Here is a 25,467-nt window from a genome sequence, read left to right as displayed (position 1 = left end):
CCACTTGTCCACTATCCAGTGTTACTCCCGCTTTCCAAATGAAGGTTCTTAATATACTCTGGACATCACTTAAGACTAACCACATTTTATCAAGCTGCATGTAAATTAACCCAAAATATGAAGCCAATATCCATTAAGTGACTTTAAAAAAAATAGGCGTGGGGAGGAGTCTGTGGTCAACGATGTTTACCAATGGACACACCCTTATAATACCTGCCTTTGAGGAGTAGCTATATCTTCACAGCTTTTGCAAAGGTTATATTCCCAAGAGATGGATACTTCAGGGCTTGGACCTTTCTTTGCCAAAGGTTGCAAATTGCTTCTAAGAGAACCAAGTAGAACAAAACACAAAGAATCGCTTTTAGGATAATTAAAACTATTTTGGTTTTTTTATTTTTATCAATCTGGTTTCTAATATAATTTTAGTTAAATGAAAGACATTCACAAAGAATAGTAGGCATACATACATAATTTCCTTCTTTCATTCTAGATTACATGCTGTTGCTTTTAGAGAGTGAAATTTTGTGTTATTTCCCAGGGATGGAACCCTGATTGACTTTACAGAAAGAATATTTAGCCCAACTTCTCGCAACTCTGACGTCTGAAGTCACCGTGCTCACTGAAGAAATAAAAAACCCGACAAAGCAAAGCTTATATTCAGTAATACTGAGAACTGCATCTTGGCCTTTCTGAGAAGAGCCTCCATATTTTCAAGGCCATTTCAGAACCCAGCATTCACTGTAAATAAACTGAGGCGTGGAAATGGTGCAGACCATCTAAGTCGACCTGTTCTTAAAGCACGTTTTCATCTGGAAAACAAACTTGTTAATGCACGTTAGACATGTACCTGTGTACCCTTATACCTTTATCACCTTCTGCCAGTCTTTGCCCAACAGGAGATAATCAGCTTTACAACATGGTTTCCCTATTTCACTGACAATGGGTTTTACATACCACTTGTATCCAAAAAAACAAAAAAAACGCTGCTGTGATGGAAACCTGCTCTGAAGTTACCAACATGGTCATGCAGAGCCAGCAGGCTGTGCGGGAAAAATCCCTTTTTGTGTGTGTTGTCTTAGTCCGATGACAATGACAGCAGGTATAAGCTACACCCAGTGGGAACTGAGGGCTTTTGTGCACACTGAGTTCTGATTTCCATGGCCTTTGGCTGTGTCGTCTCTCTCAGTGCTGACAGGTTAGCTCCTGGACAGTCTACCTGATTCATAATTTAGCCGTTGTACAGCAACGCCCCATAAGTCTCCGCGGCCACATTGTCTCTTCTGTGACAACCACAAGCCAGAAAGGAAGCCTTCCACTAGGCTCCACTGCCTTTGGCCCTTATATTTGGGTTTCAAAGTATTCTCCAGGGAAGCATCAGTGCACCTCACAGCTCTAACTTTAAGTACGAGGCAAAGAAGGATAGAGAGCAGTTCAGTGAATTGACGAAGGTCACGTAACAAGACAGGGAGAGAAACGAAGGCTTAGGACTCTAGCAGCTGACTCTCCGGGTCCCCACTCCCCAAACGTCACTTAAAAATGACGCCCATAGTTTTTTAGCCCCCTTCAGCTCCACTCGCTGTTAATATCTGTCACCTATCTCCAGATCAGGTGGTTCTACTGGGACTGGCAAGTTAGGACCTCTATTGGGTGGGCTCACTGGAATTCATTTTGATAATTTTGCTGCCTTTCTTTTTGAAAACTGCTTGACAGGAAGAGGAAAAGAAGAAGCTAGGAGGAGGATCAACTCAGGTGCTAAACATTTGCAGGTATGAGACACAAAGGGACCATTCAAATGCTTATACCATAAGAGAAGGGTGGGCGAGGGAGACAGAGAACAGTGGGGGAACAGAAAAGAACCCATCCTGTAATAGAAGGAAATACAAGTTTCTTCTTGACACTACACCTGACACTAGGCTTTCACGCCCGGAAGCTGGTTGCTTTCCCTTCCGTGCTTTCTGGGGCCTGGCTCATGTCTTTATGCCCAGATCAGCAGAACCTGAAGATCTCCTCTTTGGCTCCTGCCAGCACCTCTTCCTGTGCTCTGAACCTGCTCCGGTTAGCAACAGCAAGTTTGCTATCAAAGGCACTCCAAACTCTTGTTCCCAGCTCTGCAATGAAAACTTCACGTAAGTCTCTCTCTTTTTTTTGAGCAGCTGGTTGAAAGCCAATAGCGTTTTATGTAGTAAGAAGGGCCAGAGAAGAGCTTAACAGCAGTGTCACGTCTCATGTCTGCAGCTAGCTTCCTGGCCTCTGGGGAAGATGTCATTTTGGGAGCTCAGAATGGCACTGCTGGTACCTTTGTCCCAAGTCCCCACGCCTATCTTCTCATAGGTGCCTGCTTTATACACACAGGACGTCTCCTGCACAAGCAACCCTAAACCCGCCATCAGCTTTCCCTGGAACTTTAAAACAGCCTCTCGTTTTAAAACACGGTTTTGTTTTTTGTTTTTGTTTTGTCTGTTCCTATTATGTAAAGACGCTTCCACTGGCCTATTTGTGCTTGATTGACAACGGATCAGGAAATGAGACGTGAAGGGTTGGGGGACTCTGATTGACAAAGCAAGATGAGGCACTGAGCGCGGGTCTTAACGTCATGGCTATCGAGGCTGCATTGTCCTAAACCTTCAAGGGAGGGAGCTGGAAAAGAGTTGCTTTCTTTTCGTCACATAAACAAATTATTTACCATTGAGAATGTTCTAGATATGGCCTTCACAAGGTTTAAAATTTGCCGTTTCAATTTGACAATACAGGAAAGAACCCCACATGGTGAAATAAACAGTCTTTGTTTTCCAGATGTCATTTGTAAAAGTTACCGTGTTCTGTATTTCATCATATTAAATACTTTTCATCTTTAATATGTTTTATGGAAGGGTGATCAAGATCATTCTAAGTTAAGGGAGTTCATGACAGTGAGTGGGGTCAGCACCTTCTGTTCAGCTACCTTGACTTGAATGGGTTAGTGATCCAGTGTCCTTTGGAATGTGCCATGTGCCACCGGCAGCTCTGGGTAACATTTTTCCTACTCAAGAAATTGAGATCCTCCTGTAAGTTAGGCATCTCTCAAGTATCTTGAAAAGTATGTATACATTACCCAAACAAACTAGCATTTCCATTTTATTGAGACAGGCTATCAGAAAATAGCATCCATACTTTTTAAACCTCATCTTACTTAGCAGGAGAAGGAAAAAGGTGATCATATTTAATTCCTCAAAATGTGATTAGAGTCTAAAAACAATTTCTTTTATTTATTAAGAGCCTGAACTATAATGATCAGAAGTGGTAGTCATTCTAGAAATAACTTTTGTGTAATCTTTTAATAGATAACTGAAATTATTTTTTGGATGGTCCAATATGAGCTTTGTCCTAGTGGTTTACACACAACATCTATTATTTTTAGATAAAATGGAGGAGTTATTAGTTGGAATAAGTTGGTCGAGGTTCCTGATTAAACTGAGGTGTAATTGTCTCATGTCCATTCTCTGAGAAGCAACAATCAGGTACCAGGTTTGTGATGAACTTGAGGTTCAAATGTATCTGCCGAAGAAGATCCCTGAATTACGGCAGCGTATCACTTTTGAATGGAACAATACATGGAGTAGGTGACTTAAAACATGGCAGTGTTTTCCATATGATTCCAGAGTAATAGAAATAGTAACAGTAACCATAACGTGGCTTTATTGTGGTGTGTCCATTCAGAGCATACTGTCTGCTAGGATTTTGTCACAGGGGCTTAAAACCCAGTGACTCAAAGCAAAATAAGAACAACCTAATTGATGCATTCACTAAAAAGTGTCCATACTCTTGCTACAACTATAAGAGAAACGGAGCAAAGAAATCGTAACATATGGTGCTTACACATACATATGATGTAACCGCAGGTTGCAGGTAAAGCAGAGGAAAAATCTTTTGTAACAGCTGCTAGTTAATCTTTTGTTACCACTGATATTACAGATATTGAAACGGTCTAAGACTACATACATCGATGACAAATAAAACCAACGACCCCAACATGGAACTACTCGCCCTGGCTGTTAGAATTCTCTGTTGTGCTGCTTATGTTGTTATCCAACCAGCACCATGCCCTTCCTTCCTTCAACTGAGTCAGGCAGGAACTCTCAGAAAATTGGTGTAGATTGCAGTCTCTTTGAAAACTGGCAAATCACAGGTTCTCTTTGCCCCATTCTTTCCTTCTCCAACTTATAGGACACTAAAAGAAACATCATATGAACATGACCTCGTAACTACAATAGCCCATTAAAAGTTCACTATATGTAAAAGGAAGAGAATGCTGGAGGCCAAATGTATGTGCATCCGCTTTTCTCAAGAAAAAAATATCCACATTCTAAGGGCTCCTTAAAAATGTAGAAAACTTGCCCTGTTACCATGGGTTTTTAGAACACCTCTAAACACACACAAAATAAGACAGATATTACCTACAAATTTCAACCATTGCTTAAACTCTAAAAGCGTTTTTGTATTATTTTGTTTTGATACAGAAGGGGAAACTCAGCTATAAAGAAATATTAAAAAGTATTTTTTTTGTTTGTGGTGATCAGTCTCAAGAATTTTCTGTTGCTTGCCTCCCCCAACTTGTGCTGATATTTTAAGGATGTGCTCAAGAGTATGAAGCAGGGTGCGTTCGTCCCTTTCCCTTCCCCCTCCCTAGCCCATCGCCAAATAGCCACCCCTCAGATGAGCCATTCCTTCTTGCTTTCATCAATGGTCTCTGTGAAGTTGGGGTCATTGTTCATGATGGCAGCGTCTGCACTTTCTGCTGACTCTGCTCCCTTCGCTTCATTGGTGTGGTAGGTGCCCTTATGACGGAACATGTACCGAATGAGGAAGACCAAAGTGCAGAGAATGGTGAAAATCACCACGGCGATGACCCCTGCAGGAGACAGGAGAGGGGTTAGGGGTTAAACAAACCTCAGATGTCCCTCAAACACTTTTCTCTCTCGCTTTACCACATTTCCCTACAACACTACCTTCTCCCACATAAAACACAAAACTTCAAAACAGTGACAACAGCTACAAAAACTAATAAAAGTAAAAGGAGAATCAGACAAGTCACAATTATACTTGGAGATTTCAACACTCTCACTGATTGATAGAACACTTAAACAGAAAATCAGTAAGAATTTAGAAGACCTCAGAAACAGTATTGCCACACTTGACCTGTGGAAATAATACTAATCCTACATACCTTTCTTCAAATAGAGGAGGGAATACTACTAAACTCATTTTATGAGGCCAGTAGTATCCTAATACTAAAACCAGAGAAGCACATTACAAGAAAGAAAACTATTAAGCAATATTCCTCTTTAATAAAACTTTAGCAAATCAAATCCAGCAATATGTAAAAAAGACTATATTATGACGAAGTGGTGTTAATTCTAGGAATACAAGATTGGTTCAACATTAAAAAATAAAGCACTGCAATTTAAACACATTAAGCAAATAAAGGCGAAAAACCATACGATCATTTCAATAGGTGCAGAAAAAGCATATGACAAACTTCAACACCATTTATCGAAGTTTCTCAGGAAACTACCAATAGAAGGAAATTATCTCAACCTGACAAAGGGGACCTATGAGAAACCTACAGTTAATGGTGAAAGATTAAACACATTCCACCTAAAACAGGGAACAATGCAAGCATGTCAGCTCTCGACACTTTTATTCACATACTGGAAGTCCTAGCCAGTGCAATAAAACAAGAAAAAGAAATAAAAAGTGTGCAGATTGGGAAGAAGTAAAAAGTTTATTGTCAGATGACATGATTGTCTATGTAGAAAACTCTGAAGGATATATATAAAAACAGTTCGCAGAACAAACAGTAAATTTAGCAAGATCACAAAATACAAAGTCAATATATAAAAATCAATTGTATTTTCATATACTAGCAAGAAACACTTGAAAATTAAACTAACAAAATAATACCATTTGTAATAGAATAAATTGAATACAGTTATTCAAGACCATGCTCCAAAACCTGTAAAACCTTTCTGAGAGAAATTGAAGAAGACCTGAATAGGTGGATGAATATACTATATTTAAGATCAATATTGTTAAGATGTTAATTTATAAATCTAATGCAATCTCAATGAAAATCACAGCAAACTTTTTTTTTGGTAGAAATTTGTAAGCTGATTCTAAATTTTATATAGCAATGCAAAGAACTCAGAACAGCAAAAACAATTTTGAAAAACAAACAAAAGAAGTGGAGAACTTACATAGCTTATTTCAAGATTTACTGCAAAGACACAACAATAAAATAAGCATGGTATTGGCTAAGGAAAGGTCTATAAATCAAAAGAACAGACTAGAGTCCAGAAAATAGACATACACATATATGGTCTATTGATTTTTGCCAAAAAGCATCAAGGAAATTATTTTGGGGGAAAATACAGTCTTTTCAACAAGTGGTTTTGGAATAACTAGACATTCACTTGGAAAATGATGACTGACCTTTATCTCACACTACATACAAAGATTAACTCAAAGTGACTATAGACTTAGTAAGCACTAAAGCTATAAAACACAGGAGAGAATCTTCACAACCTTGGGGTAGGCAGAATTTTTAGACAGGATTTTAAAAAAATCACACACTATGAAAAGTTTAGAAAAATTTAACTCTATCAAAGTTAACATCTCCTGCTTTTCAAAAAAAAATATGAGTAAGAAAATAGAAAGGCAAGTCACAGATTAGGAAAAAGTATCTAAAAGACATATGTCTGACAAAGGACTTGTATCCAGAATATAAAAAGAACTTTAACAACTCAATAACAAGAAGTCAAACTATCCAATTAAAAGATGGGAACCATTTAGACAGACACTTCACAAAAGATTTACAAATGGCAGTATGCACACGGGAAGATATTCAACTCCTAGGCATCAGGTCATGGCACATTAAAACCACATGAGATACCATGGCTCATCCACTGGAGTGGCTAAAATTAAGAAGGTTGACAATACCAAGTGCAGACGAAATTGTGGAGTACCTTGACCTCTCAGATATTAATTACGGGAAGATAAAATGATTCAACCATTTTGGAAAACAGTAGGGCAATGTCGTATAAAGTTAAATATCCCCTTTCTATTCACCCAGCAATCACACTCCTAGGAATTACCAAAGAGAAACAAAAACATGTTCATACAAGACTTGTACAAGAATATTCACAGCAGCTGTATTCAAAATAGCCCAAATCTGGAAACAAACCAAACATCTCTTGACAGGTGAGTAGATAAAACAAATTATAGTACATTCATACAATGGAATACAACTTGGCAAGAAAAATAAATGGACTATTGATACATGCAATAATGTGGATAGATCTCAAAAATGTTAGGGTGATTGACAGAAGTAAGGCACACACTGTGATCCCATCCATATGAAACTCTAAAAGAGGCCCAAGTAATCTATGTGAGAAGAAGTGGATCAGGGGCTGCCTTGATTGCGATTGGGGCAGGGGCAAGGATGGATTACAAAGGGGCACAGGAGAGCTTTTTGTGGATGGATGTGTCCTTTATCTCCACTGTGGTGGTGATTATGGGTGTACAAGTCTCTAAGGTGACTGTCGAAGCTGAAATAAGTGCATATTATACTTCAATGAAGCTGATCTTTAAAAAGCAAAAAACAATGAAGATAATTATACCAGAACTTTGGACAATGTGATTCAAGCAGCATTCTGAATGTCTTCTAATTTTATAGTCATATACGTTTCTTATAGGCGTCTACCTTCTTCATGTGGAGAAGAAACCTACTGGCCGGGCCAAGTTGACTGGCTGAGTTTAATGTCCTTGATATGTTTACAGTATTGGCTATACTCAGAGAAAGGAAACGCCTTTATAAAATAAGACGGACACAACGGACGGCAGGGTTATCAATACTGGTCCAACTACGAGAGACTGTCTAGTTATTTTGCAGGTGACCATAAGGAGAAGAAAAGACGAGGACATCTTAGCTACTCTGGCTTCCTAGTTTTCTGAAATCAGACTGGCACAGTCCTTCCCATTTCGTAGTAAGCTATCCTGGACCATTTGGGGTGTGAGAGGATGAGAATAAGAAAAGATAGGAGGGAATAGAGAAATGGCCTGGCTATTGCTACAGGCTACCTACTTGCATATTCAGATTCTGGCTAGCTCACCACTATCATTTTTTTTTTTACAAGTCTGCATTAAAAAGTAGCCAGGTTACATTTATGACAGTTTCTCCATACCTGTATTTGGCAATCTGAAGTCGTATTTAAATAGCAAAATGAATAAAGTAAAAATCTAGACAACTCTTTTTTTCCCTTGCTGCTTTCCACAGGTAAGTAGTCACATGAAAGCCTATTTACCACCTACCTCCAATGATAGCCGAATTTCTGTTGACTCCATTTCTTATAGCTTGGCCTTGTCCTGGGTTATATGGAAAATCAGCACTGGCTATAGAGAAAGAAGTGAAAAGTCAAGTATGAGAGTCAAGTGTTCCACTAATCCCAAATAACTGCATACCTATCTTTTCACATAACTCTTCTCACTTCCTGTTTTCCCCACTGAGATCTCCATTTCAGATGGAGCCACCTTGCTATCGGGTCCCATGAGACTCATGGCCACCTACCCCTGCCCTGCTGTTTTCTTTTGCATGAGACCCAGACAAGCACTGTACATGCTTTGGAGGAACATGAGAGAATCAAAAACCACCTGAGTGCGTGCTCCAGTCCCACCAACAGACAAGCCTATGTATTACAATACGTTTCCTTAAGTTTGGCTGAAATCTGCTCTTCTCCAGTTTTATCCTACTCCTCACTGGTCATGGGATATACTTATAGATGAGCTTTTTATAGCTTACTGCATTAGTTCAAAAAGTAATCATTTCTTTACATTATTTTTTTACATGGCCCTAATAAAACACTGGACATTTTGGGGGCGGCCGGATGGCTCAGTTGGTTAGAGCGCAGGCTCTCAACAACAAGGTTGCCGGTTCAATTCCTGCATGGGATGGTTGGCTGCGCCCCCTGCAACTAAAGATTGAAAATGGCGACTGGACTTGGAGTTGAGCTGTGCCCTCCACAACCAGATTGAAGGACAACTACTTGGAGCTGATGGGCCCTGGAGAAACACTGTCCCCCAATATTCCCCAATAAAATTAAAAAAAAAGATAATCATTAAAACAAAGACAAAAACAAAAAACACTGGACATTTCAAGAATGTGTAAGGGGGTAATATTTCATAATAGTTGAGAAGAATATTAACTGCTTCATAAATATTGTATTTCTTTCCCTATTATAAAAAATGAAAATCAGTTGCATTCCATTTAGATGTTTCTCTAAAATAAATTTCAGGCACACAAAAGGCAAATAGATCCTCAAGTCTTTCCATAGCTCAGCATCTATTACCATCCACATAAGCTGATTCAGCTTCAAAAATGATTTCACATTTGTTGGACTTCAGTTTGAGAAGCTAAGGTTTAAGGTAAATCTTCCAATGGAAGCAGCTTCTCCCTTAGTCTAATACCTTAGTCTACAGCAGATACCTTACCTTAGTCTAATCAGAAGCATGGCTACTGGATGGCACCAATTAAATATAAAAAGTTTTTTTTTTTTTTTAATTCGCATGACTAAATGTGTACACACTGAGGGAATAGGTTTGTGTCACCATTTGGGGAGAATCTCACTAAGGACTCAGCTTTTCTAAGGCTGATATATTCCCAGGACTACAGACTTCCAAGAATCCCCAGAATAAAGACCAAAAGTTGGGACAGCCCTTTCTCTTCCTTTTCCCCAGGCAGCCCCAATGGGAAGTTCCACATTCTACCAGGACACGCTATGTAATCCTTTCTTTCTTAGACTTGGTATTCTTACTTAGGACCCGGAAAATTATTCTCTCCTAGAGGTATCATCTTCTACATTAGCTCAACCATCGCTACATCCATACCTGTTGATTTGATGAAAACCACAGACGCTAAGAAAGATACAAATGAACGAGAACTTAAATCTGAGTCCCTGGACTTTTCATACTCCCCTAAATCTTTAACTGGTGAATATGGAAGAGCCCTTTTGGTGATATTTGCCTGTTTTTTTTTTTTTTTTTTTATTTGCTTGTTTTAACTGGTCCAGTCCTCAGTCTACTGAGACAGATAAGGAAATGCGCAGACTCAGTGTGAAGCCCAGTGCCGTTAGCTCCTCTCCCATTAGCTCACTGTCCCAGGCCCCATCAGGGTGGACAGCATGGATTGACATTCAAAATACCAAGTGTCGGCCCCAAAATGCAATGCTCTCGCATGTATAGGCTGATCATGCCATATTAGATTGATCATAAAACCGTCCCTGTATGAATAAAACTGGCTTACATAAAAACATACCATGTTTTTAGGAACCTCGACTTTCTTCTTTAAACCTGAGTTTTCTCTTCAGAGAAGTATTATTACTAGATGTGACCCCAAAATTCATTCATTAATTCATTAATTCATTCATTCAACAAATCTTTGTAGAATGTCTACTATATGCCGGGCATCTAACGGCTGGGGATACAGTGAACAATAAAACAGACAAAAATTGTTAGTAACGGGAACTTTCCATGCCTCCGTGGAAATTTGGTTTACATAGTCAAAACACGGACGTGAAGCACGGATGTGGTTTTAGTTCTGACCTGCGCATTTACAGTGAATTGCCTGAAATTACTCTGTAGATACCACGGAGTAACTCACACACTCAGAGGAAACAGTAAGATTTCATTATGAATGTACGCGATCCCTAAGTCACCCTTCCAAGACCAAGAGCTGCTTTTCAAGGATGAAAACTTATGCCTTCACTGCCTGTCGTTGGCACAGTTTCCAGGCCTTTTGACATTGTAATTACCTTCTGTGCACACTATTTAATCCATGTCCTTCTAAAAAGTCATCAAGCTTGGGATCAGAACGCAGGCAGAGTTAATTCCAAAGTCAACAATCTTCCGGACATCTGATTTGCCTTCCCTCTCTTAGTCCATCAAATCTTACCTCTTTCCTGAAACTATCCTCAGGCACTTGAGATTACGTGTCTGGGCCTCTTTCCAGTGGCTATAATCTTAATTCTTGTCACTCCTTAGGTAGTAGTCACCCTCATAAAGGCAAGGCTGACCTTAATTATGTTTGTGATCTCAATGACAAATAGTGCAGACAAGTAGCATGGCTAATAGATGTTTGCTGACTGGTGTAATTAAAATCAGTGCATTAAGAGGTGTGTAAATGTCTGTGTAGGCTCTTCTAATAATAAAGTCTCCCATGCAGGTTTAATGTTGAAGTTCAGCTGCCTAAATTTAACTCAGCTCTTAGAGCAAGGCAAGATTCTCATACTTCCCAACAAAGGGAATGAACATATTGAATATAGAAAGGCTAGAAATGCTTCCTGTGTCCACTAGTCTCTGGTTATTACCCACGAACAAACAGTGGAAAACCCTCAGGTACAACAGAAGTCCCTGTGAAGTTCAAGGGCAGGGTTATATTTTTTTGCAAGAGTGTCCCTATGCTCATGGCTTTGTGTGTTACTTAAGCCTGGCTGTCCCAATGCCGCTGAGTGCTTAGTCCCTTGAGGCAAATCCTTTTTATTCTGGCAAGCAGAGTGATTGCTATTTTGATAGATATGTTTCAAATGATTTCACTGTAACTGTCCTTTCCTTGGGTACCAACAGCCTCTTGGAAATGCACATAGAGAAACACAGACACCAAGAGACGTGCCTGAGACCAGACCACAAACCTCATCCATGACACAGGCTTCATTCTGCTAACAACCACCCCCCACCTCCCAGCCCAGATTCACTAGGAGAGCAGAGCAGTTTCAGTGGGACTGGAGTAGCAAGGAACCTATGTTGTGGGAAACGTTGTGAACACCAAAATAGGCTTTCGATATTGTCAGTCTCAAGATCAGATTTGCATTAAATAGGAAAAGACTGTCTTCAAGACCCCTTTCTTTTGGATCCCCAAATGACAGTACATGATAACCACCAAAGCGTGGCACTACTCCAGCTCTGATTTAGTGTTGCAGACAAGTGTGTGTATGCCTGCTCATCTCCCTTGCATGCGTCCTTCTTGTTTGTTTCGTCATCCCCATTCCACTGACAGACTGTGTTTCCTTTGCACCACCGGAGACTGCCTTCCTCCCCTCCCCCGCCCAGCACTGGTCAGACAGGAAGTGATGGTGGGACAGTCTTCTCCCACGAATACGCTCAGTAATCAGCCCGCTGAGACTCCCCAGCCCGTGTTGGCACCACTGCCCTTCTCACCCGGAGAAGGCCAATGCATCACAGGGTCCCCAACATAGTCAGACGTGGAGCATGCACACACTTGACCCCACAGACTCTGTCTCCCACGTGAGAAGCAATCTGAGACATTTCCTTTCCCCTTCCTCCATCTTCAGGTTAGAACAATAAAAAATAACAACAAACACACACACTTTGTAAGAGCAGGCCTAAGTTCCCCATAACTATAGGGATACAATAAAATGGTCGGATATTAGACCGCATGAGTGAAAATACATTTTCCTCCCCACAAAAGTATAGAGAACATGAATGTTTTATTCCATTTTTAAAAGCACTTTGGCCTTCCCTTTGCTACATCCTTGGAAGGGTTTATGAAGAAAGCAAACGAGAGTCCAGTTAGCCCTCTTCAGTCTGTGTGCTGGGCAGGGGCCACTCACCCTGGGCGGTGTCCTTCCCTTCGCAGCTGGGGCTGCTGAGTGCCAGTCATGAGTTCTGAACCCCACCTACCCAGAGCGGGGGACATTACACAACCAAGGCTCCCAAGGATCATGTAGATTGTTTACATGTGACAAGCAGCAAAGTGCTAAATTCCAGGATTATGTGAAATTAGTCAGCATTCGGACACTTCCCTCACATATAAAACTCTCTCGGGCCCAGGAATAGCAAGTGGTTAGATGGGGGTGGAATGAGCCTAGACGTGTTTTCCTTCTATTGTTGGGTACAAAAAGTCAATGCACATTTTGGAAACAAGGAACTATTAATAATAGCACTCCTTCCAAGTCAGGCGCCATTGTGAGCCCTTTTCGTGTGCAGACTCACTCCATCGTCCTTTGAGCCTTAGGAGGTGGGCACGGTCATCCCACTGGGAAAGCTAAGAATTTGTCTGAAGCCCCATGGTCAGGAAGTGGTGGCATCGGGATTTGAACCAGGAACTTGGAATTTGGCTCCAGAAACCACCTTGTAAAAGGCGACGCTGACCTGTCTCTGATGAGAAGTTCACACTGCCTCTTCAGGCAACCAACTAGCTTAGCTCAGTTGTGTCTCTGTGGTGGGTGGGCTGTCTGGGGAGGACGATGATACCTAAAGGCTTCTGACCTCACTTGTCAAAAGCTGAGCATGAAGAGACATTTTATCTGACAAAGGATAATCCCACATGATGACAGTATCAGTAGAACCATGCAGTAAACCAAGAACTCTGAACCCAATACCCCTCGTTCTGGATACGAATCCCTCACGGACCCAATCAGCACAGCTAGAATGGTCGTCATCGCGCTAGAAACACGTGTGGAATCATGAATAGTGCCGATTGTGCTTTAAGACAGTGCTATCGGAATGTAATTTCTGATTGCATTACAGAACGTGAAACATTAACAGAAATTTCAAGGTAGGTGCGTAAGTACAATAAACTGATTTAAAAGACAGCTTAACAACAGAATATTAAAGAGAGATTTGAATTCTTTTTTCTTTTCAAATGAGTGGATGTAATTCCAGGTGGTACAGAATTTGGGATCAAACAAAGACTGAAGAACACACTTTGGCAGGATTCTGGGTTGGGTTTACTCTGCCCTCCCCGCTAAGGGTGGAATGGCTGGGTGAGAAGAACTAAAGAGACGAGCCACTGCATGACTATTTTTATTATTTTTTTAAAAAAAGTTTAGAATAAATGTACAATAGTCTCCAAGACGATACTCCATTCTAGACATAGGTGGCAACAGATGTCTTTTGGCAGAAATCCAGATGTTAAAACAGGAGTGGAATTCGGGCTCACCAGTGCCCCAGATTTTTTCTGCTTGAGTGCCTGTCTCCTTGGCTGCTTCTTGGGTTGTTTCGGGGCTTCTAGCCACCTTTGCAACCGGACATGGCGTCTGCCACTGAGATTTGAATCCTAATCTAGCCTCTCATTTATTTCTGGTCCCACTGAGCAGATAGGGAGAAGATGGAATAATAAAGTATTTTTTTTAATACAGAAGATAAATGAGGTAGCTGTGGTTATTAATTACTATGTTTTGAAATATGTAAAATGGCAGACTTTAGGCTCAGAAACCATTTGTAAATAAGACAAACATTTAAATGCATGTAAAAATAAATTGAGATAATCTAACAGACAAGCCCCCAGAATAAAAGGCACTAAAAGCTTTAGGCTGTCATATATCAGTGACAAAAAAATTAGACAGGCGCTGACATCTCCTAGAGAAAATATCGCCATGGAAACCACTGGAGCTTTAGCATCTAAAGTGATAATTTGAGACACCAACAAAACCGCTGCTATTAATTATAATTTAATTTAAATTGCCACATTATTTTTTGCAGTGGGGTCTGGGCTAGATGATGTATGTCTGCCTTTGTTCTTCCTAGCGTCTTCGTTTCATTCCATTTCATTCTTTCCCTTCAAAGCTGAGTTCTGTGGCAGAAAATTATTTTTTCTCTCAAATAATTTTTTTTAGCCATTCGCTACTGACGGATATTTTAGAAACAGACATGAAAACAAATGGTTGTCGACGAAGATGCTGAAGGTATAGGGAATGCTGTTTTATTTTAAGAGAGGCTACTGTGACCACTTTTTCAGGAGGGTGAGACATCTCAGGGCCAGCAGGTTTTCTCCAGGGGACAACATGGAACCCGTCCCTTTGTGAGCATTCAACTCGTGTGAATGCCTAGACTCCATCTGGGTTCCTACAGAAAGAGACCCGGCTGGAATTCCCGATTTCACACGGGGAAGAGATTATGAATTTTTGGCTTCTGACTTGAGAAGTGAAACAAGCCTTACATTTATTTCTAGCTTCTTAAAGGAGAGGGCAAGTGAGAGCTGCTCGTACAAGTGTCCAACACCCAGGGACCAAAAGAGATTTAGGTAAAAAGAAACAGAAGAAAGGCACTTGTCATTATCTGCTGTACGTCTTGTTTAAATAATGCTAACTTTTATACAAAAGAATTGAATGAGCAATTGATTTTATTGGATTCCCTCCATATATACATATACTTAAATATATATTTTAAAGCCAATTTATAAACTGTCTCAATTGCCTTTCAGGAAGAAGATTTACTGACTCTCCCAGACTAGGCTGACATTACATTCTTTTGTCTGCATGAGTATAAATAGGTACTTTAATAGGAAATAGCTCATTATTGATAGAAGCTCAGACTGTATAAACACTAAGCTAAAGCACATGGGATCCATTTACATGTTAGATTGAGATGTCTTATTTCTCAGGTGGGCACATTGTTTCTTCTTTCAGGTTAGTGATCATTGTTGGCGAGTCAAGCTGTTGCTGGATAACGTTATGAGACTTGTGGATCAGAGATTGTTATCGCTGCCTTTTTGCCCCACAAGCTGTCTCTACAGCTGAGGAGGTGAAAACAGGATGACATTTAGCTCAGAGTCACGTAGCGGGTAGGTGCCAGGTTCAGTGGTCCGAGGTCTTGGACTCTTCATTCAGGACTCTCCATGCGTCTTCCTGTAGTTCTCAACATGAGCCTTGAAAATCTAGAGTAGGGAGCCCCTGAGCGAGGGGCTGGGGAGCCCAGGCTGAAGCACCTTCTCTTACGGAGCCACCCATGCTCCCCTGCCTGTGACCACTCCTTTTCCTCTCCTCCAGAGGGCGTGATAAATTCATGTTGATATTAACATGAGTGCAGAATAGGATAAATTTGGGAAGTACCAGTCCAACCTCTTGCAGAGGGAAAACACAGTTTCCAGGTTGCACTCAGCAGCAGCAGGTTTCCTTCTTCAGATGCAGTCATGGCCTACATTTTTTTTATTTTCAGGGAGAACACAGCTTTATTATGACGGCGGGCTCAGTGGGATTATTCCCAAAAGACTGAGCCGGTCACGGCCTACTTAAGGAGGACCCTGGAGGTCAGCGAGAAATGGGGCCCTGCATTGTGCAAAGGGTGGGTTCTTTAGGCTTTTTCTTTCTCCTTATACCTCATTCCGATGTGTCTTTAGGAGAAAACAAATACATTCATTCCGGAGCGCTTTGGTTCAGAGCTTTGGTTCAGGCAAGGTGCACCTGGGATCTTGTTAAAATGCACATTCAGACTGTGTTGGTCTGGGCAGGGCCTGGGAGTCTGCATTTCTAATAGGTGGTCAGGGTGCTGGAATACAACAAACCTCTCTCTGAGCAGCACAGCTTTAATTAACACCCTTGGTGGTTCGTATCTCCAGCTGGTCTTGTATGTGTGTGTTTTAATTTAATGTGGTGCCTGGGAGGGAATAGAAATAATTCCTTCTGAGAACCTTGTCTTTTTTTCTTTTTCTGAATCATTTGTGTGCTTTCAACGATTTGCTTGACAGACCACCCTACGGTTCCATTTCCTTCTTAGTATTGTGAAAGCTACACTAGGAACACTGTTTTAATTTCTGAGTACAATTCTTTAGTATTTTGAATGTAGGGGGGAAGAGTCTATTACTAATCAATATTAAGAAGTCTAAGAAAAAACAGCCAAGGAGTTTAACAAATGGTTATCTTAGGCAGGTCCTTGGAGACCTTTCCTGGTTCGAAACAAAAAAACAAGTTAGTTCTCCAAAGCGTGTATCAGGGAGGAAGAATATTGTGAGGTCACCACGTAGGTTCTTGAGGTTGTAGATGCATTTAACGGCATATGCGAGAACAGAGGTATTTTGAAATATACTGGCTTGTTGATTTTTCTGGAGTTTATTGATTTGTGGTTTGGAAGAGTCCTTGTCTCCTTGCTGCTGGTCCTTATGTGGGTGGGGCTGTGCGGTGGCAGATGCAGCCAGCTCAGGGAGGAAAGCCTGAGGCCAGCTAGGAGCGCTGTGTGCCAACTATCCAGAGAAAGCACCAGAGCCAGTTTGTCACCTGTGAAATGCTGGTCACCGTGATGCACGTTGGGGAAGCCGGTGAATATTCCCATCACACAAAGATCTCAGCTAATGCAGTCTGTGGTTTCCTTACCGGCAAAGCAGTGTTCACAAGGACCGTCTGTCTGTCTGCTGGACCATGGAAATAGCCTCCGTTTCTAAGGAGAGGGTGGTTGAGAAAATAACGATGGTAAGAGGATAAAAGCAACCAAATAGGGAATAAGCCCGGAAGGCATCTTTAAAAACATTCCCCGACGTATTTCACCTTTTCTCCAAGACAGTGGTCAAGAACTGGCCCCGTTGATCTGATGACCGTCTTCAGGAGACCTCGGAGCTCTTGCCTTCAGACTTTCGCCAAGAACACTTCTAGCAGGTTCTGTGCCATGCCAGCAAAGGCGTTTGGCTTCTGGAATTTATGTCTTGGGAGCTCAGTGAAAATAACATTTTTATCACATGAAATGTAGTCAAAAGATGAGTTTCATCATTTGCGAGAATACTAAGGCACATTTCATCATTTGAAGACTCAAGCAAGGATGAATTTTACTCCCCCTTTGTGAATTCCTAGTAAATTCAAAGGCCATAATTTGCCTCTTTTGGAAACAGCTGAATATTACTGCTTTGTTTTTGTCATCATTGTATGTCTTTCGTAGTCCTATAGTGAATAATAAAATGCATTTGAACAAACATTTAATCTTCTGCTATAACCTCTGTATCTCAGTTTGCAAAAAACGTCTTCAGTTTTAGATGATGAATTTGCTCCCGCTCTCCGTGGACTCGCTCTGTCAGTATTCACATGTCTTTGCAGGACGTGTGTTGTAATTGCTAGTCCATCAAAGTGTAAAATTGACCCTTTTTATTCGTAAGTGTTCAGAAACCAGTATACATGTAAAATGCTTTTAAATTTTAATTCTGCACATATTTTAAATCTTTTATCAATGCCCACTGGGGCTCTTGCTTTTGAGATACTCTTTTCTGCTGCAGTAGTGCAAATGAAAATTTCTAATTCCAATCCCAGGACAATGTCTTTTCTTCCAAGGAGGCTGACCTCAGGAAACTGAATCTATAAACTCCACGCTAAGATATTTCCATTGTCTTTTGAACTGTTGTCTTCCTGAATTAACCTCAGATCTCAAAAGACAAGTATCTTTGCTTGTTGGCGGGTGGAATGGCTAATGGGCTTCAAAGAGAACCTGGCGAAACAAACTCTTCTGTTTTCTAAAGCTCTCAGTGTCCCCTGCAACAGACAGACTCCTCCTGGGTGTGGGGTCATGTCATGGTCAAGATTCTGTGACAAACTTCCAGCACAAGCCATGTGATTCTGTCAGAGCTCTTCTCATTCATGTCAAGAGAGTGTGAAAAAATACTTAATTGGCTCTAGCCATCCTGGGCATTTTTGATATCCCATATCAGAAAAGAGAAAGTGGAGAGAAAAGGGAAGGTGTATTTAGCAGCAGGAATTTCACTTATAGATATGCAAAGTACTGATTATTTCAGACTCTTCCGTTGTATCGAAGGGATGGCAGAAGATAGGCAAACAGGTCAGAATAAAGAACTGGAATTCTTTGATATTTCAACTTTTTCCTTGAGAGGAAGGAAAAATGGGGAAAGCACTGAATCTGAAGGGACGATACCTGAAAGTCATACCTGCTCATGCTATTCTCTGTATCCTTTGAGCAAGGTGCTGTGAACACGGGGACGGTGGTTTCTCGTGGACAGCACAGGTGTCTGGACAGCTCCCAGGTGGAGCCAGCCCCCACTGCAGCCTACTCAGATGTTTACTGAGGGAATGAAGGCATTTATTTTCTGAGTCGCATTTTCCTTATCTTTCAAACGTAGCCAATATGTCACACCACACAGGGCCCTTGTCAGGAGAAAACAAAATCAAGCACTGACAGCACTTCAGCAATTAATTTACAATGTTAAGCTATCATTATTTCTGTCTTTATTCTTTCCAATGTTCTAAAAGTTAAAATTTCCAAGTAAATTCTTGAAAACCACGTTTAGCCTTTTCTGAGGGAAATTTCAAAGTGATTCATCTTGTTCTCTATGTTTCAAATGACCGTGTCCCAACATTCATATGGATTTTTATGTACGTTTTTACATTTTAACATTAAGTTGATTTTACTTTATCTCCCCTAAGCCTTCCAGGGTTGTTTCTAGGCAGTAACTCAACAGCAGAATCAAAAATCTTCCTGGTCTTTCAATATTTCTGAATAGTCTGTGAAGAGCCCAGGGAATCAATCAAAGATCTCCAATGAGTGAAATCACCTATTTGTTATTGCTGTTTATATAGTGACTTTTCCTCTGAAGAGCGATGGTGGGTGTTGGGTCTAAACTTCATCTGGATAATGTTTCTTCCACGTTAGAAAACACAAGAAATGACATAAGGCCCCGATTTGCCAGCAAAGGTGGAAGCAGCATTTCCAGGTGGGGACTGGCAGGGATTCCCTTGGGAGAATTCACACCCAGAGATTCCAACAATAGTCTTTCTGACAGTTCTGTAAAGAAAGGGATGCCGGATGAACCTGGAGGGCATTGTGTATCCTGAATGGCACCAAATGACACACAAGAATATTCAACATCGCCGCTGAGTAGGAAGAGTTAGCATGGGGGCTCGAAGGAGGCAAGGACAGACACATGTATTTGTGGAGAACACTGAGCTCAGATCTATGCCCTTCATTTTCACGAGCTTCTTATCACATTTCAGCACAAGAATGAGATGAAAATGAATTCTTGCTGGAGTCAGTAGTTCTGCCAACAACAGAGAAGTCACCATAGCCACGTGGACGTCTGTGTTACCCTGCACTTCCCCAACCCCACGGGACGGACACAGATGAGAAGACTCGCCAGGCACAGACCGGGGGACAGAGGCATCTCTAAGGATGGTGCCAGGTGGGGTGGGCGGAGCATAGAGAGAACATTGGGAGACCCTTCTTTGTGCTCGAAATCTATGGTAAGGCACAAGGGGAAAGAAAGGTAGGAGGAGTGGTCGAGGGAAATTGGGACTGAGATAGAGTCCCACACAAGGAGGATATTAGGACCAGAGAAGTTGTTCCAAAGCCAAGTATTTGTGACCCTTTTGATTTTTTCATAGTGTTGATTCAGAGAGGTAAATAATTCTGGTTAGGAAAGAACAAATCTTTGTGCAAAGGCGGCCCCCTGACACGGTCAGACATACGATGCACTTACACGGTGGGAAGTTTGTGAACTTAATTGTCTGACCTCGTCTGAATCGACTAGAAAGCAGCACATGGGAAAAGAGGATGGTACGTAGGGTATGCTGAGGGGCGGGGGAAGGGTTCAACCCCCTGCTCTTCTCAATGAAAAAACTCCAAGCATAATCCCAATGAAATGACTGGAATTCTAAAAATCACACAGGGAAAGTAAGTATGCAAGGGCAGGAGAATTCTTAAAAAAAGAGAAGAAAAGGGAGATGAGCTTTATGAGATATTAAATGCTATTATAAAAGCTCAATCATTGCTGCAGCTGGGTATTGTCTCATGAAGAGTCAGATCAATGTAGCAGATCAGGGAGCCCAGAAGGAGACTCAAGCACAAAGGGCAATGTTAAATATGATAAAGGTAGGAGAGAGGATGAACGTTGACTAATAGGGCTGGACCACTGGCTGACCAGTTAGAAAAAATGAAGCTGAATTCCTGTCTTACTCCTTCCACTCAAATTTTAAGTGCAGTCCATATGTAAAATTTACAAATCAGACAAAATCATTAGAAAAAAATGTGGAAAAACTTAAAAAATAATTTCTGAACGGAGAAGGCAAAACCCAAAAGCCATCAAACATTTTACGGCTCACCATGTAAAATTAAAAATGTTTTACATGGAAACCCACCCATAAATTAAAAAAATATTAGAGATCCAACTAGGAAAACATTCAAGCGTAGTAAAAATAATTCTTGTAAGTAGTAAATGACCAAATAACAAATAGGAAAGAATATAAACATATAAATAATTATTTGGTCAAAGAACATACACAGGCAGTTCATGAAAAAATTAATACAAGTGACTTATAAACACAGACACTTGATCTCACTCAAAATAAATGAAATCAAAATAAAACAATAAAATTTCATTCTTTCCCAATATAATGTAGCAAATTTAAAAGAATTCTATGATGTACTGTGTCGGTGGGTGGGGGTGGGGGGAAGGAACTGATATCTTATTAGATTGGACATACTGACTGTATCATTGGAGGATGATATGTAATAGCTATCAGAATTAAAAATACATCCCTTGACTCAACAAAACCATGTGTAGAAAGCTATTCATTATGGCAACAAAAGATGGAAACAACTTAAATGACTATTAGATCAAAAACCTAACTCTAATATTATGTTTGACTTGAGCTACACAAACGTGCTTGCTGCTTTTGCAGAAAAGCAGAATTTGGATCATTCGCAGGAAAGGTGCACATTAGAAAAGGGGGGATCATAATTGTTCTTTGCACTTGAATAAATGTGGCCTGGGTTGGTCACTGAAGAGGACAAATGGGGCATAAGAGAATAATAAGATTAAGTATCAGATTAAATGCATTAATCCTGCAATTTTAGCATAAGGATGAAAAAAAGGATCTGCTCAGAAATAATTAAGATGTAATTATAAGAGCTGGAAAGCTTATTTTAAGTGCTTGCAGGTGGTAAAGAAAACCAACCACCAGCTTGTAATTATGAAGGAAACTGAATAAATACATGCAGTTTTAAATGTTCATCATATCCATAACTCGTTTGCACAAGAAGATATAAAAATATTGTATCTTCAGATGGTGGAAAGAAAATTTGGACTATCGACAAGAAACCAAGTCATTAAAAGTCATGGCACTAGAGGTAGGGGTACCTTCAGAAACCAAACTCACCATTCCCAGTGGTCAAGTATTGTGGGGGGTGAAGCCTTATTCTCAGCTCACGGTAGCTGGGCAGAACTATATATTCTGGAATCTACCTTGAGGGGTCCCCGGTATCACATTCCGTCTAGCTCCCAGTTTATTTGGGAGAAGGATCCCATTCTTAAGAGGGATGTGAACCAACGCTCTGTGAACCTGAGTGAATCCACTGGACACATCTGGATTTGGATTCTCCTGGGCCCCTGACAACCTCTGGTTTTGGATCAGGGCAGGAGGAGAATGAGGCGCTGTGAACTGTTTTCTAGTCTGTGCAATGCTTCTGGATTTTCCATGTCCCGCCCACTTCCTGATCGGGAGCCATCAAGAGCTTCTGGGTATCAGATGCAGGTTAGCTCCAGGGTGGGAGTGAGATGACTCAAGGTCACTATGGAGACTGTGGGTGCCGCTGCCAGCACCTATCAGAGGCCGGTCATCCAGGGCCTCTGTGGGGCGCAGTGCACCTGTAAGTGAATGGAGGTAAGTACCTCTCAGGTACTACGCAACCTGTGCTGAGACCATCACCAGGACGCACTGGAAGCCCTGTAAAACAGTAACCAATTATAATCTTTACACCCAGAAGGTTCCTCGGGAAATGATATCTTACATCTTCAAGTGCCTTGTCTACCTTAATGATATTTGAAAAAAGATTCTAGGATGTGGCCTTTGGTGTGGTGTATTCTGTATCAAATACCAGAATGCAACAAAACACCCCAAGGCTTAATATGAACGCCTTGGAAAACGGCTCTCTGTACGCTTTGGGGTTGGTCCTTAGTGCAGACGTTTCTGGCATCAGACTCTTGGATGTAGTTTTTCTGGTGTTTGTTTTGTTTTTGTGTTTTACGGAATGTGCACTGCCATCTGTAGTTATCCTTCTGCCGGTAAATCCTTGCCATTCCAAGGAAATAAGGTTCCCTGAATTTGACAAAGAGGAAGAACAGAGCCCATAATTCTGAGAGGCGAATCACAGCCATTGTCTGCTGCTCTGCGACCTGCAAACAAACCAGAGCTCAGGGCTGGGTTTGCTTTTTCCACCTGGCAACGACCGTTCTAAAAATATTCCCGAGGCCCATGATGAGGTGCTTTAGAAACAGGCTGTCCCTCTCATCAACGGGGGAAAAAATGAGGCAGAAAAAACAGTGACCAGATGTTTTTAGTAGAGCAGAATTGGTTTACATCAAATCAACATAATTTTGTGTATCGCTTCCCCTTATTAAAAATGCACTGTGATGGCCCCATGCTAGGCCCTTGTGTTTTAAAGATCCTGTCACACTGCCCAGTGTTTTCCAAACTCCAGTCACGTGGGAACCACCTTCATGTTGTTTTGCCATATCCATGTAAACCTAATTATTATTTATTTACTTGTTTTCACTAAACTGATTCAAGTTCGTATTTAAATAAATGCAGTGATAAAACTTTATAATAACCCTGAGTAATTCCATTGCCTGTCAAGGCTCTAACCAGAAGCCTGCTTTCTCTATATTAAAGGGTGAATAACAAGCATGGGAGAGGTGTTGACAGCACGCCAGAACCAAAAGGAGACTTTCTCTCTGACAAAATTAGAAGGACTGAAGGAAAAATGAGCAGGAAATGACCTTCTATTGTTTTGTAAAGCCATGTCTATTTTCTTTTCATAATGGTCTGCTGAGCCCCTATCAAAGGCACCAGGCTAAACAGCTCTAGGATTCACAGACTGAGTCCCTTGGAGTTGTGCAGTGCACAACCTGACCAACCACAAATGTCCCTCACTTTGGAAAACACTGACGGAGCTCCAAAGGCATTAGAGAGGTAGCGAGTACTCAGTGTTACAGAAGAGAAAAAGGATCTTATTACACAAAGCCAGCATGCCTTAGAACACATTTTGTTTTTATCATTTGATATCATCTAAAAAAGAAGGAGCTGTGAGGGAGCAGAAAGAACACAAGACCTCAGAGTGCTTGTCTGATCTCCAGGTCTCTGCAGATACCCTGGTGTGAGCAGGAAGTGAGTAGGTCTAGGTAACACCGAGGCCATAAGAAAGACTCCCCATACTTCACAGCAAGGGGGGTTGTTCCTAAGCTGCACATACTTATTTCAGGGCAGCGTTTCTGCCCCACTGCGCCATCCTTTCAAATTAAGTTTGCAGCTGATTCAAGACACATTGATAATTGGACACTTCCTCAAACTGAGGTCCCTTCCTGGGCTTCAGTAACTTCTCAAACAAGGCACTTACTTTCCTGAGAACCCCACACTGTGGGTTTCTTGTTCGTTTGTCTCCGGTCTGTTTTTCCATTTCCAAGTAGGCAGATAAAAACTTCTGTCTCCGCCAGCTTCCTCAGAAGATGTTCAGAGGAGCCCAGCCTTGTGCAAGCTTATTGCCACAGTCTTTACGTTTGTGATTTCACCACATAAAGGCTTCACTCTTTCTCATAACCTGCTTTTTTGTTTTGCATTCTTTGGGTATTAATTTCCCTTTCTTTTGGTAATCTTACTTCAAAGGGCTCACCAGGGGGGCTATTAGCTTTTTTCTTATTTGGTGAGTGAGTGCCCAGTCTTGGCTACACATTGGAGTCACTCTGGGAGGGGTCACATCTGGGATGCCTGTATCTCCCCCCACCAGGGTGTCAGGTTTAATAGTCAAGGGTATATAGCCTGGATACCGGGATTTCTGAAAGCTTTACAGGTAACTTGAACGTGCACCTGTGATTCAGAACCACTGTACTAGGCTAGTGCTTCCAAACTTTATGTGCATGTAATAATTACCAGGGAATCTCGCTCAAACAGAGAAGCTCACTCAGTGGGTCTGGGCTAGCGCCTGAGATTCTGCATTTCTAACAAGCTTCCAGGTGATACTTTGCAAGGCACCAGATGAAACGGTCTACTTCCAAATGTCCTCTAGTCAAACCAAAACTGTCCAGCCCTCACCTTTATTCTCTCTCTGTCCTGTATCTACACAGATTCAAGCAGCACAGGATTTATAGCTAGCAATGGTATTTGTGCGCATGTACTGTTGTATTCTTTCTGAATATCTGATAGTGAGGATTTTTATTCTACCCACCCATGAAAGATTACCTGAAAAAAAGCAAAACCCTCAAATCAGAATTCAGAAGGATGAACTTAGGCTCACAAAAACTAGAGTACACTTGCTGATATGGGGACCCACTTAGAACCCGAGTTGAAAAATATGAAGATTATTTTTAACCGAGGACATTTGGGATTCAACAGATCCAGAAAGAAATCTTTTTGGAGTTTCCTTTATCTGACTAACATAGAAGCTTCTGGAAAATAAGGCTGCCATAAATTCCCTCTTCTGAGTGGCTTCTGACTCTCAGGAAGGAGACTAAGAGTAAACTTAGCATAAATTCCCTCTCCAGGGGAGTTTTATGGCCTTGAAGAAGACACAAAGACCAGTCTCACCTGCATGAACAAACATCATCACAAACTTTCTTATCTCTGTTCTTTTAGACACCCATTTGTTCTACCCATAGATGTCTTTACTCTCCCTTTTGCCTACTAAAGTATGTAAGCCTCTAACTGTAACCATTTATGGAGCTAC

General features: G+C 41.1%; 1 protein-coding gene across 2 annotated transcripts in view; it reads right to left on the bottom strand.

Annotated features, from left to right (window-relative positions):
• Positions 1 to 363: 363 nt before the first annotated feature.
• Positions 364 to 25,467, bottom strand: part of CNTNAP2 (contactin associated protein 2) — a 1,518,236-nt gene continuing 1,493,132 nt past the window's right edge. The window contains exons 3-4 of one of the 2 annotated variants that reach the window (XM_081038749.1): positions 8,347 to 8,427; positions 364 to 4,888 (exon numbers count right to left, since the gene is read on the bottom strand). In XM_081038749.1, coding sequence (XP_080894875.1) covers positions 4,689 to 4,888; positions 8,347 to 8,427 — 281 coding nt within the window. In that variant the 3' untranslated portion in view covers positions 364 to 4,688. The remainder of the gene's footprint in view (positions 4,889 to 8,346; positions 8,428 to 25,467) is intronic. The other variant, XM_081038748.1, reaches the window with a different exon arrangement.

Source organism: Rhinolophus hipposideros (genome assembly GCF_964194185.1).
Source record: "Rhinolophus hipposideros genome assembly, chromosome: 25".
Classification (NCBI taxonomy): domain Eukaryota; kingdom Metazoa; phylum Chordata; class Mammalia; order Chiroptera; family Rhinolophidae; genus Rhinolophus; species Rhinolophus hipposideros.
The sequence above is the reverse complement of the archived record's forward strand: the minus strand, read 5'-3'. Positions and strand labels throughout refer to the sequence as shown.